Source organism: Sapajus apella, unplaced genomic scaffold, assembly GCF_009761245.1.
Source record: "Sapajus apella isolate SASKATOON/1434 unplaced genomic scaffold, GSC_monkey_1.0 scaffold58, whole genome shotgun sequence".
NCBI lineage: Eukaryota > Metazoa > Chordata > Mammalia > Primates > Cebidae > Sapajus > Sapajus apella.
In genome coordinates, this window is record NW_022436998.1 from 11,928,367 (window position 1) to 11,943,573 (window position 15,207).

Genomic DNA, 15,207 nt, shown 5'->3' on the forward strand with positions numbered 1-15,207 from the left:
GGATCCCATTAGTAGCATATACTTAGGGAAGGATTATGACAGCTTCTGTGGAATTTTCCATGAGAAGTATTTGCCAAAGTTTAATGTATCATGTTCCCTTGAGCTAATCATGATCTCTCACCTTTTTTTCACATGGCTCCAAAATAGCTCTTCTTGAATTCAGTCATATATTAACAGAATTATGTATAGTATCCAACCAAAGACAGAATATGAGTAGAGTGTTTTTCATTTTATATTAAAATTTGGTACTAGAGAATGCTTTATATGATAAGTTGATATGTAGAAAAAAATTAGATATTATTCAAATTTTTTGAATATCAACTTATTAACTTTATATAAGTTGATATTCAAAAAATTTGAATAATATCCAATTCAAAATATTAGGATATTAACAATATGCAGGTTAATATCCTAATATTTTGAATTGCTTTGCCACTTCCATAAAAGTTATTCATTTATCATTCTGCACATTTCAGTCAAACCAACTGAGGAAGAAAATACCTTGAATTATTATTTCAAAATTTGTTTATACATAAAAGTAACAATTATGTCAAATAATTAAAAAACTTATTTAAAATACTTTCTTGGAATTGATAGAATTTATTTCTAAAAGATTCTAAAATTATAACTGATAGTGAAAAATGTAAGCAAATACAAACCGACAAGAATAGAATAAAGGATTCCTGGCCTATCTGATGGCGGTTGAATATTCCGGTCCTGATCAATGGCTTCAATCGGTGGTGTAACAGTAATGGGGTTCAGTTCTTCCTGAAAAAAATTAGAAAGTTTCATTCAGCTGCATTACTAATACTTCCTGAAGATTTGCAGCAGATTTTTTAGTTTCGAAATCTATATAACATCTGAGACAGCAGTTAAACTCAAGTTTCAACATTTGTAATCTAATATCTTTGCTCGTTAATTTTGAGTGTTAAGAGGAAGCAAGATATCCTCAAATTCACAATGGTAAGACACAGTAATTATGCACATATACATTTATATCAGTAACTACTTCTAAAAGGAAAGCAAGGAAGAATGATGCATTTTTAATCTTCTCCAGAGGATTTCACAGAAGAAATAGACTATCAAACAGTTTATGAAGTAATGTTTTTCTCTTTATGTCAGACAAGATTTATAAGAATATTTATATTATTCAGATCAACGAGACAGAAAATTAACAAGGATATCCAGGACTTGAATTCAGATCTGGATCAAGCAAACCTAATAGACATCGACAGAACTCTCCACCCCAAATCCACAGAATATCCATTCTTCTCAGCACCACATCACACCTACTCTAAAATTGACCACATAATTGGAAGTAAATCACTCCTCAACAAATGCAAAAGAACAGAAATCGTAACAGTCTCTCAGACCACAGTGCAATCAAATTAGAACTCAGGATTAAGAAACTAACTCAGATCCGCACAACTTCATGAAAACTGAACAACCGGCACTTGAATGTCGATGGGATAAATAAAGAAATGAAGGCAGAAATAAAGATGTTATTTGAAACCAATGAGAACAAAGACACAACGTACCAGAATCTCTGGGACACATTTAAAGCAGTGTCTAGAGGAAAACTTACAGCAATAAATGTCTACATGAGAAGCAAGGAAAGATAGAAAATTGACACCTTATCATCAAATTGAAAGAGCTTGGGGAGTAAGATCAAAAAAACTCAAAAGCTAGCAGAAGACAAGAAGTAACTAAGATCAGAGCAGAATTGAAGGAGATAAAGACACAAAAAACCCTTCAAAAAATTAATAAATCCAGGAGACGGTTTTTTAAAAAGATCAACAAAATAGATCATTAGCCAGATTAACGAAAAAGAAAAGAGAGAAGAATCAAATAGATGTGATAAAAAAAGATAAAGGGGATATCATCACTGATTCCATAGAAATAGAAACTACCATAAGAGATTACTACAAACAACTCTATGCACAAAAACCAGTAAATCTGGAAGAAATGGATAAATTCCTGGACACTTGCACCTTCCGAGGCCTAAACCAGGAAGAATTCAAAACGCTGAATAGACCAACAAGAAAGGCTGAAGTAGAGGCAGCAATCAATAGCCTATCAATTAAAAAAAAAAAAAAAAAGCCCAAGTCCCGATGGGTTCACAGCCAAATTCTACCAGACATACAAAGAGGGTCTGGTACCACTCCTTCTGAAACTATTCAAAACAATCCAAAAAGAGGGAATCCTTTGCAAATCGTTTTATGAGACCAACATCATTCTGACACCAAAACCCAGCAGAGACTCAAGAAGAAAAGAAAACTTCAGGCCAATATTCATGATGAACACTGATGCAAAAATCTTCAATAAAATACTGGCAAACTGATTGCAATAGCACATCAAAAAGCTTATCCATTACGATCAAGTAGGCTTCATCCTGGGGATGCAAGTCTGGTTCAATATACACAAGTTTATAAATGTCATTCACCACATAAACAGAACCAAAGAAAAAATCATGATTATCTCAATAGATGCACAGAAGGCCTTCGACAAAATTCAACAGTCCTTTATGCTAAAAGCTTTCAATAAACTAGGTATTCATGGAACATATCTCAAAATAATAAAAGGTATTTACAAAAAACCCACAGACAATATAATGAATGAGCAAAAACTGGAACCATTCCCTTTGAAATCTGGCACTAGACAAGGATGCCCTCTCTCACCACTCCTATTCAACATAGTATTGGAAGTGCTAGCCAGAGCAATTAGGCAAGAAAAAGAAATAAAGGGTATTCAATTAAGAAAGGAGGAAGTCAAATTGTCACTATTTGCAGATGACATGATTGTATATCTAGAAGACCCCATCATAGCCTCAAATCTCCTTAGCCTGATAAGCAACTTGAGCAAAGTCTCAGCATACAAAATCAATGTGCAGAAATCACAAGCATTTCTATACACCAATAACAGACTTAAAGAGAGTCAAGCCAAGAATGAACTGGTATTTACAATTGCTTCAAAGAGAATAAAACACCTAGAAATACAGCTAACAAAGGATGTAAAGGACCTCTTCAAGGAGAACTACAAACCAGTGCTCAAGGAAATAAGAGAGGACACAAACAGATGGAGAAACATTTCATGCTCATGGTTAGAAAGAATTGTATTGTGAAAATAGCCATACTGCCCAAAGTAATTTATAGATTCAATGCTATCCCCATCAAGCTACCTATGACACTCTTCACAGAACTGAAAAAAAAGAACACTTTAAACTTCATATGGAACCAAAAGAGAGGCCACATAGCCAAGACAATTCTAAATAAAAAGAACAAAGATGAAGCCATCATGCTACCTGACTTCAAACTATACTACAAGGCTACAGTAATCAAAACAGCATGGTACTGGTACCAAAACAGAGTTATAGACCAATGGAACAGAACGGAGGCCTCGAAGGAAACACTACACATCTACAACTATCTGATCTTTGACAAACCTAACAAAAACAAGCAATGTGGAATGGATTTCCTGTTTAATAAATGGTGTTGGGAAGCCATGTGCAGAAAGCAGAAACTGGACCCATTCCTGACACCTTACACTAAAATTTACTGAAGATGGATTAAAGACTTAAACATAGGATTTAACACCATAAAAATCATAGAAGAAAACCTAGGCAAAACCATTCAGGACACAGGCATAGGCAAGAACTTCATGGCTAAAACATCAAAAGCATTGGCAACAAAAGCCAAAATAGACAAATGAGATCATTATTAAAGTTTCATATAAATCATATTAAAAGTAAATATTTAAATAATTTCATAAAAATAAAAGTCACATTACTGCAAATTTCATATAATTAAAATTGATTTTATATTATGCAGGTACATGTATTTTACAATGATCTATCAGAAATAATGTTTAAAAATATAACATATTTCTTTAATTTGGCATTTCCCAATTTCATGTCCAGCACTATTCTGTTGTGCTATCAGGGTTGGCAAATATTTTTCTGTAAAGGACCACATATAATTATCTTTAGGCTTTGCCAACCATACGGTCTGTGTTGCAGCTGCCCTCAACTCTGCCATTATAGCACAAAAGCCCAAGTGGGCATGGCTCTGTTGCGGTAAAACATTAGAAAAACAGGCGGTATGTGATATGAGGTTACTGACTACTGTGATAGTAGGTATGCTATAAATACAGTAATAGGTATGTTGAAAAATAATAAAAAGCTTATCGACACAGATAACCTTGCAAAATTTGATATTAAATAAAGCTTTGAAAACCAGTCAACTGTACTGCAGGTCTTTTCTGAGAATTAATTATACTAATTTGCATACTGACTTTCTAAGAAAAAGATACTATTTGTACACTTTCTAGAAACAGCCATTAACCTCTTTTTGAAATAATACCTTTAGAACAGAGTTTGGGAGACACTGCTTTAAGTTTTGCAGCTCTCATCCCAAATACGTAAGTGGTAATTCTAAATGGAAATAATTCTAAAGGGTAATTCTAAGGGAAATTCCATTACATATTTGGGCTGATGGCTCTGAAACTTAAACTAGAGTTTCCCAAACACTTAGTATGTTTAAATATCTGATAACTTTACATTCTAAAGAATTACTGCAATGTGCTTACATTATTTCTTCTGAAATGACAGAACATTAAAATATGTCATGTACTTTTATACAAAACCAGTAGTTTCAGTTCTCAGAAAAAATGTATAGTGAAAGCATACTAAAAAAAAGAGTAATTATATCAAACTATTTATAATAATTTTATACTGAAATAATAATAATAATAATTGACCAATAATTTCAACACCATAGACATCACAGGAGTTTCTCGAGTTCATTATAGCTAATAGGCCCTAAATATCATAAAAGTTATCAACAACTTCCTGAAAATAAAGAGCTTCCTGAAAATAAAATAGCAATTTACTAATACTCTATTCTCTCCTTTAAATGTGAATTCAGAAGTACATTTAAATATATCCATATTTAAATATTTTAATACATTAAAAATATCAAATCAATATCAAAAGTACTCCATTAAATCCAGATGCTTATTGTTTCTCCCACACTGCCCCTTCCCTCTCTCTCTATGCCTCTCTCTCTCTCTCACACACACACACATTCCCAATAATCAATTTCTTTGGTATGCAATACCCATATTTTTTCCTAAACTGAAAACAAATCTGAAGTTCTTCAAAAGACATACGTTTGAACATAGGAGTTAAGAGCTGACCAGCTGTTCCTAGTCATTTCTACAAGGAATCTGATTGCATTAAAGTCAGCTTACAGTTAGCTATATCACTCCTGGTTACCATAATTAAAACTGCAGTAATTTTTCCAAAACTCAGGCTCTATTCAGATCCTGTGAAAGCATTTCAAATCTGAGGATTTTCAGAAGTTCTATTCTGCATCTTAACAGTCAGAGAAATATACCAACATTTCCTAAGCAACTTCTATTATCAAGTAAGTAATTTCTTACCTAGAAATTAAAATAAAATTGAATCTTAGCTTTTCTTTTGGTATACTAAATGTAAGCAAATTGTAATATTTGAGGAAATGTCTGCTTATCATTGTCATCTGTTTATTTCTATAGATATGCAAACTTATCTACACATAAGCAGTTTTACCTTTGTTAATTAGTAATGTAGTATAAAATATTCTTTGTATAATATTTAGAGTTGTTGAAATAAGCAACATAATTTCTTTACTTTGAATTGTTGTATAAGCAACATAAAAACTAAAAATAACATATCAAACAAATCTGGCTTTCACAAGTTTCTGGAAATTTAAAACAAATGTTGTTGTTTAAATAACTTATTATAAATGACATTTTATCTTGTTCTATAGAGAGTAGCAACTTATTTTAAGAGATTTATTTTTCCTTCTGCTACCACAAACAAGAGTGTCAGATAATCTAGGAGTAAAGGTGGAAAGAATGATTTCTTAAATATTATGTCTATGATTACCTCTCAAGTAAATTGTGATCCCTGAGGGTTGAAATTTTAAATATTAATAAATAATATTAAAGGGTACTAAAATTTATAATTTTAGGATGACCTTGTTAAATATTTAATATATTTTATAAAGATATATAGCATTTAAGTCAGCGGTAGAACACATATATGCATTCATTAAAAGAAACAACATAAATTTGCATGTTTGAACTTCTGTCTGCCACCACAAACTCTATAGTAGATGGAAACAGGCTTGGGAAGGGTATTCATATAAGCAAGAACAACCCAGGTGGAAACGGTTCCTTGGAGTAAGTGAGAATTTTACAGAGAGAACAGAGGCCAAATAATAGGTACACATTCATTTCAAGTATTTTTTAAAGAAGATAAATCCAAAGAAAACTGAGTAAAAATAAAATGAAAGAGGGGAAATTAGTATGTAGTAAAGTATCGGATGCTGACGAACAAAAGAAAGACAAAAGAAATAGTCTTCGATCACCAAATGCCAGCATATTACTGTCCTTGTATTTACTGAAAAATAGTATCCTTATAATGAACCTCTTTTTCCCTAAGTTATTTTTAGGTCAGCTCTCAGATTTTGAACCTAAAGTATCAATTTAATAAATGAGTTATGGAAAGAGAGTAATAGAGGGTGTGCTGGCTCTGTTAGAGACATTTACTTACTTTATCTTCTAAATCTGGTTCTTTTCATAGAACATAGTTATCTCTACAAAGAGAACAGAATTTTTCTTGCCCATAAATTCAAGAAAGGTAATCATTTACAGAATTTAGCAAATAGAATATTTTTAATGTATTTCTGACAACTTATTCTACTGAATTATCCAAAGAGGTCACTACACTCTAGTCAACTTTGTAGTATCCACTGCCCAGAAAATAGTCCATCTGTGTCTACCACCATATCTTCTACAGTTCTGAAAAGGCAATTGATTCAGAGATTTATTTATTTTTCTGAAGAGGAGAATCTCTTCACATAGACAGTAATTACTATTGCTTATTCTCTGTCCTCCTCATTTCTCTTAGCTTCTGATCTTACTGCCTGGATTATAGAGGAAGTATGGTATGTATTGAAGAAATTAGAAGTCCATCCATAGCTGAAATACGCTTGAGTATCCTTTATGGAAAATATCAAAATGTGCCTCTATTTTATTATAATTGCTAAAATTATCTTTTTACCAAAATCTTTATTGGCCCGTGGGTAGAAAAATCTTTTGTGTTTATAACCCTCAGCCTAGTGCCTCACAGGTTTCAACAAATTTTTGTTATCAAGTCAAGAAACACAAAGAGAGCCCCCCGAAAGCCTGAAAGGAAGGCTCTTTTACACTTTGCCACAGAGACAAAGCTGCCTTCTTTGCTGTCTCATTTGTCTTCAAGAAGAGGTTATGTCTCCTGAATTCTGTTCCAGTTGATAAGCATATATTAGAAGCACACAGGATAGCAGATTTGCATTTCATTGCTGTTTAAACTGTCAGAAATACATTCCCTGTCTTACTCATGAGGACGCATATCTAAAGTGAATTAGGTCCATATTTGAAGTTAATCATAGAAATGATTAAACAATTTAAAAAAGCATTTGTAAAAATACTGTGTAATTATATTGTTATAAACCATTTTATCATGAATACATGCTTCATATTCATTAGCTCTCCTGGAGATGCACCTTCTGTTTTGATCAGCGTTAAGAGGATGTTTTCATGTACAGCTGTTGTATTATTCTGAGAAGATAACATCAAATTAGCATTTGATGTGAGTGAGGGTTAATTATTTCTTATACAACCTCACTACCTGATTGAAAATGAACTTCTGGTCTGAATTGTGTTTATTTATATGTGTGTGTGTGTATGTATAAATACACACATAAATATATAATTATTAATAAAAACATATTAGCAAGGAACCACAAAAGATTAAGAAGCCTTTTTGTAGATTTAAGAAAATCTCGTCTTACTGGTCTTTTAGGTGTTCAAACCATTATCTTGCATAAAAGGCATATTCAAGAGAAAAACTCAGATTTCAGAGATTGAATATATTCACTGTTTAGCTTATATGAGGTTAACAGGAGGCATGATCCATAGAATGCTAAAATTCAATCTATTATATCATCCCTAATGTTAAATGAATACATAATGCATATTATATTTACTGTTTCATACATGGGTAGGCTGTCTTTAAAATAATTTGAAACCAGTTCTTACTTTTAAAATATTTCTCACTTCACCAATGGGAAATAATATCTATCATTTACACAAGTTGACGGGTTGGTAAACTTTTTAAAAATGACATTTAGCAGACTGATTATTAAAGCTTCCAGCTCTGGTTGAGATTCAGATAATAGAAGCACTGTTAAAATGCTAAATATTCTCAACTTGGTATTTGAGTGATGTCCTCTTCATCTGAGTAACATACATAGTAACATATTCACTGAATGTACTCAACTATTTCAAATTAACTGAAGAGAATATAATGGTCCCCAAGGTACTAAATTTACCTTCAAGAAAGAATACATTCTGATACATCCCTGGAAAGGCAGTCTGAGCTCATACAAGTACAAAGCTGGTTGTTATAAAAGCCAAATTTGGGCTAGGCATGGTGGCTTAACCCTGTAATTCCAGCACTTTGGGAGACTGAGGTGAACAGATCACGAGGTCAGGAGTTCGAGACCAGCCTGGCCAAGATGGCAAAACCCTGTCTCTACTACAAATACAAAAATTAGCCAGGTGTGGTGGCTGGCGCCTGTAATCCCAGCTACTTGGGAGGCTGAGGCAAGAGAATCGCTTGAAACCAGAAGGCAGAGGTTGCAGTGAGCTGAGATTGCACTGCTTCACTCCAGCCTAAGTGAAAGAGCAAAACTCCACATCAAAAAAAAAAAAAAAAGCCAAACTTAGATCTGTTATATAATATTAGACTTATTATATAATATTAGACTTAGATCTTTACACTGTAAGAAGTAATAACATCACAGCATTCGGAAAAAGGATAGTTATGCTAACTAGTAAAAATATCATGCAATAATTAAGTGATTTGAAATTTTAGTAACTATAAAATTTAATACCTAAGTTACTGAATTTATTACTTAGTACTTAATTACTTTCACTAATTTTGTGTGTTCTTTAGATTTAAATAGGTACTTTTTCAATATCCATTAAAGTCGTTAATATTCAATTTGTACACTCCCTTTAACAAAAGAAGATTTCTACTGCATGTAAAAGTCAGTGAACGTTATTATTCTCATTTTATATTACCTTGCAAATGTACTGGTTTCCTCAATCTTGATTACTTTCAGCCAGATTCTTGCTTGTTACCATGTGTTACTAACACATAGAATTAGACAAATCAAAAATTTTCTCAAACACATTCATATAGACATAAATACAATTAAATATTCCCTTAAGAAGCCAGACAAGCATTTTTGTTTTTACTTTGTTTAGTTTTGCTTTTTTCAAGGGTCAGAAATATCATATTGTTTGAAAAAGTATCAGACATATCAAAATGTTTTTCCCAGTGAGATTATTTTTAAAAAGAGTAACCAACTAGGGTGAGTGGTATGGTCCAAGTCAATTACTTTGAACTTTTTGTACTATTATGAAAGAAACACAAGTTGAAAATTCACAACACCTTTGAAACTTGTATACTACCCATATCAAAATTCCTCAAATAGTTCTGATAATTACCATCCTCAGAACAGAAGAGTGAAGTGCACGTTTGAGATACATATGCAACTATGATTCATGAAAATCATAATACCACATGCCTGGTCACGGGAATTTTATATCACATATTAAAACAGACAAACAAAAAACAAAAACTCACTAACAGAAGACATCTTTATTATTTCATTGAGCAACTTTTATGACCACTCCAATATCATATTCTACCATGAATGTGTATATTCCCTTGTATACTGTGACTGAATTTGTTTTCAAAATGGGCATTGCAGTATCCCTTCCACTGTATATTTGAATACTGTTGCTGATACTTTCCTTATTTTAAAAATATTTCCTTGAATGTCTTTTTTTTTTTTTTCTTTTGAGACAGAGTCTCTCTCTATCACGAGGCTGGAGTGCAGTGGCTGATCTTGGCTCACTGCAACTTCTGTTTTCCAGTTTCAAGCAATTCTCCTGCCTCAGCCTCCTGAGTGGCTGAGACTACAGGAACACACCACCATGCCTGGCTAATTTTTTTGTACTTTTAGTAGAGATGGGGTTTCACCATGTTGGCCAGGATGGTCTCGATCTCTTGACCTCGTGATCCACCTGCCTCAGCCTCCCAAAGTGCTGGGATTACAGGCGTGAGAATGTCTTTGTCTTTTAAGTTGTTTACCTAAGATTATATGCCTCCCTTGTCTATGGATCATCAAATGACCTCTAGACAGGTAATAAAAACCTTGACTGGTGGTAACCCGGTAATTATTTTCCATGAATACATAATAAATAAAAAACGATGAGTTCGTGTCCTTTGTAGGGACATGGATCAACCTGGAAACCATCATTCTCAGCAAACTGACACAAGAACAGAAAATCAAACACCGCATGTTGTTACTCATAGGTGGGTATTGAACAATGAGAACACATGGACACAGGGAGGGGAGCATCACACACTGGGGTCTGTTGGGGGGACTAGCAAAGGGACAGTGGGGGTGGGGAGTTGGGGAGAGATAGCAGGGGGAGAAATGCCAGATATAGATGACGGGGAGGAAGGCAGCAAATCACACTGCCATGTGTGTACCTATGCAACAATCTTGCATGTTCTTCACATGTACTCCCAAACCTAAAATGCAATAAAAAAAATAGAAAAAATAAAAAATATAAGCCTGTAACAAAATCTTTAAGATTGGTGACTTGTTCCAAACTGTCCAAATGAGAAAGCCTCAAGCATTATTGCAATCAAAGTGGCTTTGACCATCAAAAATCAGCTTCCAAATAACTCAAACTTAAGAATATGCAGCATTTCACAGATGTTATAAGGAAGATACACAGATCAGAGAAATATTTCTTATAACGCTTGTCTGCATTCCATCCATTTCTGTAACAGCAATTCTTGTTCCTGCTTCTCACAGGGCCGCAGAGCTAACTCAAAATCTCCTTGTTTTCCACCTCCCCTTCATTCCCATCTTGCACATCAAAAATCTTCCACATGATTTTGACAAGCCTGGCCCACTCTGGAAGTCAGAGGAAAGGAAAAACCTGAGCAGACAGAGTTTGCTTTATCATGAAGATAAGGAGACAATCTCGGGAGAACTTGTTTGTTCATTTTAGTCTCATTACATTTGCATGAATATTTCAATGTTAGTAACGATATGGTTCCCACTGCGTGCTCTCATCAGGTCAGGAGATGTCTGTTTTGGTGATGACTTCAATTCATCCACAAATCACAATTCTACCCAGGACCTCCTTGTTAGCAGAGAGTGTGTAAGCACTCTCTAGGGTTTTCACCCTCAATCTCTCCCAATCTGTCTTCTTCACTCAGTAAGAAGGCAAGAAAACAAGGAGAACAAATATGAAACATATATAACAAAGCAGTCCTTTTTTACTGATTTGATATTGGAGAAATAAAATCTGATTTTATATTATCAGGTACAGTAGTTTGGTGAAATAACATAAATTTTTAATTTAGATAAATGAAGCAAAGTAATATAGAGTTTTCCCAAGTGGTTTTATCATTTTATATTTCTACTAAGTATATGTATAATAAATACAAATGTTCAAGTCAGTGGGAGAAAATATATTTTTAATAAAGAATTATTAAATATTGGTTATCAACAAACAGAGAAAAAATTATGATACTGACTTTAGCAAACAAAGCTTTGGAAGATTGCCAAATAAGTCTTTACCAAATACATCTTTGGTTGATTGCCTATGCCAAATAAATCTTTGTAGAACAAAAGTAAATGAGAAAAACACATGTACTGAAAGTCAACATAGGCACAAATAAGAAGAGTAAATGAATACTTAAAAATATTGCAAATGCTTACTTAGCAATGATTTAAAACAATATCAATAACTGGAACTGTTGAAGGCATGAGAAGATATGGGCTTTTGTATCTGTGTCAGAAATAAAAAGACAGGTTAAATTCCAAGAAAAAAAAAAAAAGAAATCTATCACCAGGTTTGACAATATGCGTAGTATAGACTAACGTATTTCACTTTGAGCTTTATCTTATGTAAATATTGAGAGAGATGCTCAGAGATGTGTTGGGAAGGATTTTCTTTATACAACATACAATTTTCTTTTTTTAAAAATAAATTTCTTATTCAAGTACAATCTATGAGATACAATCATAAATCTATAGCTCACAGTCTGAGGAATTGTCACAAAGTTGTAATTATAAATTCCAGGAAAAATATTGATATTTTCACCAGGCCTGACATATGTAGCTTACACTTCAGGACTGTACTTTGAGCTGTATCTTACATAAACATTGAGAGAGACATATGCTCAGCGATGTGCTGATAAGAATATTCATTGCACAGTATATAATTTGCTTTTAAAATAAATGTATTCAAGTACGACTTATGAGATACCTTCATAAATCATCAGATCACAGACTAATAAATTACAAAGTTATAATTCACTTATGTAATCACACAGTGATCAAAAACAGAATATTGCCAGTATCTTAGAAGCCCACTTGCTAAATTATCTACTCATAACTAGCCCTACTTCCATCCTAGAGATGGCCTGATTTGTAATATGAAAGATTATTTTTATCTGTTCTTAATTTTCTATAAACTGAATTACATAGTACAAAACCTTTTATATATGGCTTTTTATCAATTATTACATCTTATATGATATGTAGGCTTGTGAGATTCTTGCACTTTGTTAAGTGCAGTACTAGTATACTCATATTACTGGTTATATGAGCATCCATTAGATGAATATATCATATTTTGTTTCCGTCTTTCAACTCTTGATGAACTTTGTACTTCTTCTAGAGTATGCTGCGATGATAATGCTCCTATGAACACTCTGATGTCTTCTTACAGATGTGAATGTGTTAAATATAAGAATAAAATGTCAGTGTTATATATTCTGATAGTCTAGATCACTGCCAATTTTCTAAAGTAGTTGTATCAGTTTACATTCTATCACAGTGTAGGATAATTCTAATTCTTTTGCATCTAGACCAACTTTAGTATCTTTAGCAAAGCCAGTTTATATGTATTACTATCTTATAGTTGCTTTAACTTGAATTTTGTTGATGATTAATGGGGTTGAACAACTGTTTGATGATCTTGAACATTTGTAAAGTGCTGTTCCATGTCTCTTGCCTATTTTTAATTGAATTGTCTGTTTTCCTTAATGATTCACAAGAGTTCTTTACATATTGTAATTAAGTCATTTATCAGCTTAATGTTTTATAAATATCACAATTCTTATGGCTTCTTATATTTAGACCCTATTAGTGTTATCTTTTCAAAGATAAGTTTCTAGTTTTAATATAGTTTAACTTATCCCTTTCTCTTTATGCTTGGCTATTTTCTCCACCTATACACATATTCTGACCATCTGAAGTATCGACAATAATTTTCCTTATCTAATTCCAAAGATAAAATATTGTACTCATCCACATCAGAATTTATGTAAACCAGGTTGGCATCCCTATCACTTTCTTGAGAGCAAAGTTAAGGCCTATTTTCTTTTATATCTGTAGCACCAGACAGTACGTGGCACACAGAGACTCAAAAACTTTGAATAAAAGGTTTCTCAGTTGTAGATTAGAGTATTTTTGAGGCTCCTAAACACTTGCCTTGCTCTCTGAATTTCTGTAGGTCATAAAATACAAATAATGATATTTTTTGAGAATCTATTTATAATTTCAGTATCTTTGAGTTTCCTAAGTTGCTGCATTTAACTACAGGCCAAAATAATGTGGCCATGAGAGTAAACCATATACACATATAGGAGCTCATAGTGCCTCATCGAGATGGCCTCTTGGGGTAGTACAATAAACAGTATCACAAACATTCCTACAGAATTAACAGTGAACTCTGATGATCTACAGCAAAATATGCCAAGCTTCCCTATACGGAGCAACAAAACTTTTCAGTAAGCTATTACTCCCTTAGAGCTTGAATTATGATTTTCAAAGTGAGGTTCATAATATCTACATTGCAGTTCTCTTCGAAAAGGTGCTTTACAACCTTTGTTAGTTGTATTCCTAGATATTTTATCCTCTTTGTATAGCAATTGTGAATGGGAGTTTGCTCTTGATTTGGCTCTCTTTAAGTCTGTCATTGGTGTGCAGGAATGTTTGTGATTTCTGCACATTGATTTTGTATCCTGAGATTTTGCTGAAGTTGCTTATCAGTTTCAGGAGATTTTGGGCTGAGACCACGGGGTCTTCTAATAAACAATCATGTCATCTGCAAACACAGACAATTTGACTTCCTCGTTTCCTAACTGAATATCCTTTCTTTTTCTTGCCTGATCGCTCTTGCTAGAACTTCCAATACTATATTAAATAGGAGTGGTGAGAGAGGGCTCCTTGTCTAGTGCCAGATTTCAAAGGGAATGCTTCCAGTTTTTGCCCATTCAGTATTATATTGTCTGTGTGTTTGTCATAAATGGCTTTTATCATTTTGAGATATATTCCAGGACAGAAACAGATGGAAAAACATTCCATGCTCATGGTTAGGAAGAATCAATATCATGAAAATGGCCATGCTATGCAAAGTAATTTATACATTCAGCACTATTCCCCATCAAGCTACCAATGACCTTCTTCACAGAACTGGGAAAAGCTACCTTAAACTTCATATGGAACCAAGGAAAGCCCACATAGCCAAACACAATCTTAACCAAAAAGAACAAAGCGGGAGGCATCATGCAACCTGACTTAAAACTATACTACAAGGCTACAATAATCAAAACAGCATGGTACTTGTACCAAAACAGAGATATATACCAATAGATCAGAACAGAGACCTCAGAGGCAATGTCACACATCTACAACCATCTGATCTTTGACAAACCTGACAAAAAAAAGCAATGGAGAAAGGATTCCCTAATTAATAAATGATGCTGGGAAAACTGGCTAGCCACATGCAGAAAGCAGAAACTGGATCCCTTTCTGACACCTTGCACTAAAATTAACTCCAGATGGATTGAAGACTTAAACATAAGACCTAACACCATAAAAACCCTAGAAGAAAACCTAGGCAAAACTATTCAGGACATAGGCACAGGCAAGGGCTTCATGACTAAAATACCAAAAGCATTGGCAACAAAAGCCAAAATAGACAAATGGGATCTAATTCAACTCCAGAGTTTCTGTA

General features: G+C 33.4%; 1 protein-coding gene across 10 annotated transcripts in view; it reads right to left on the reverse strand.

Annotated features, from left to right (window-relative positions):
* The window catches only part of PCDH15 (protocadherin related 15), an 819,037-nt gene that overhangs the window by 397,288 nt on the left and 406,542 nt on the right, over window positions 1-15,207 (reverse strand). For all 10 annotated transcript variants that reach the window (XM_032245634.1, XM_032245633.1, XM_032245636.1 and 7 more), the window contains one exon: window positions 660-768. In XM_032245634.1, coding sequence (XP_032101525.1) covers window positions 660-768 — 109 coding nt within the window. The remainder of the gene's footprint in view (window positions 1-659; window positions 769-15,207) is intronic.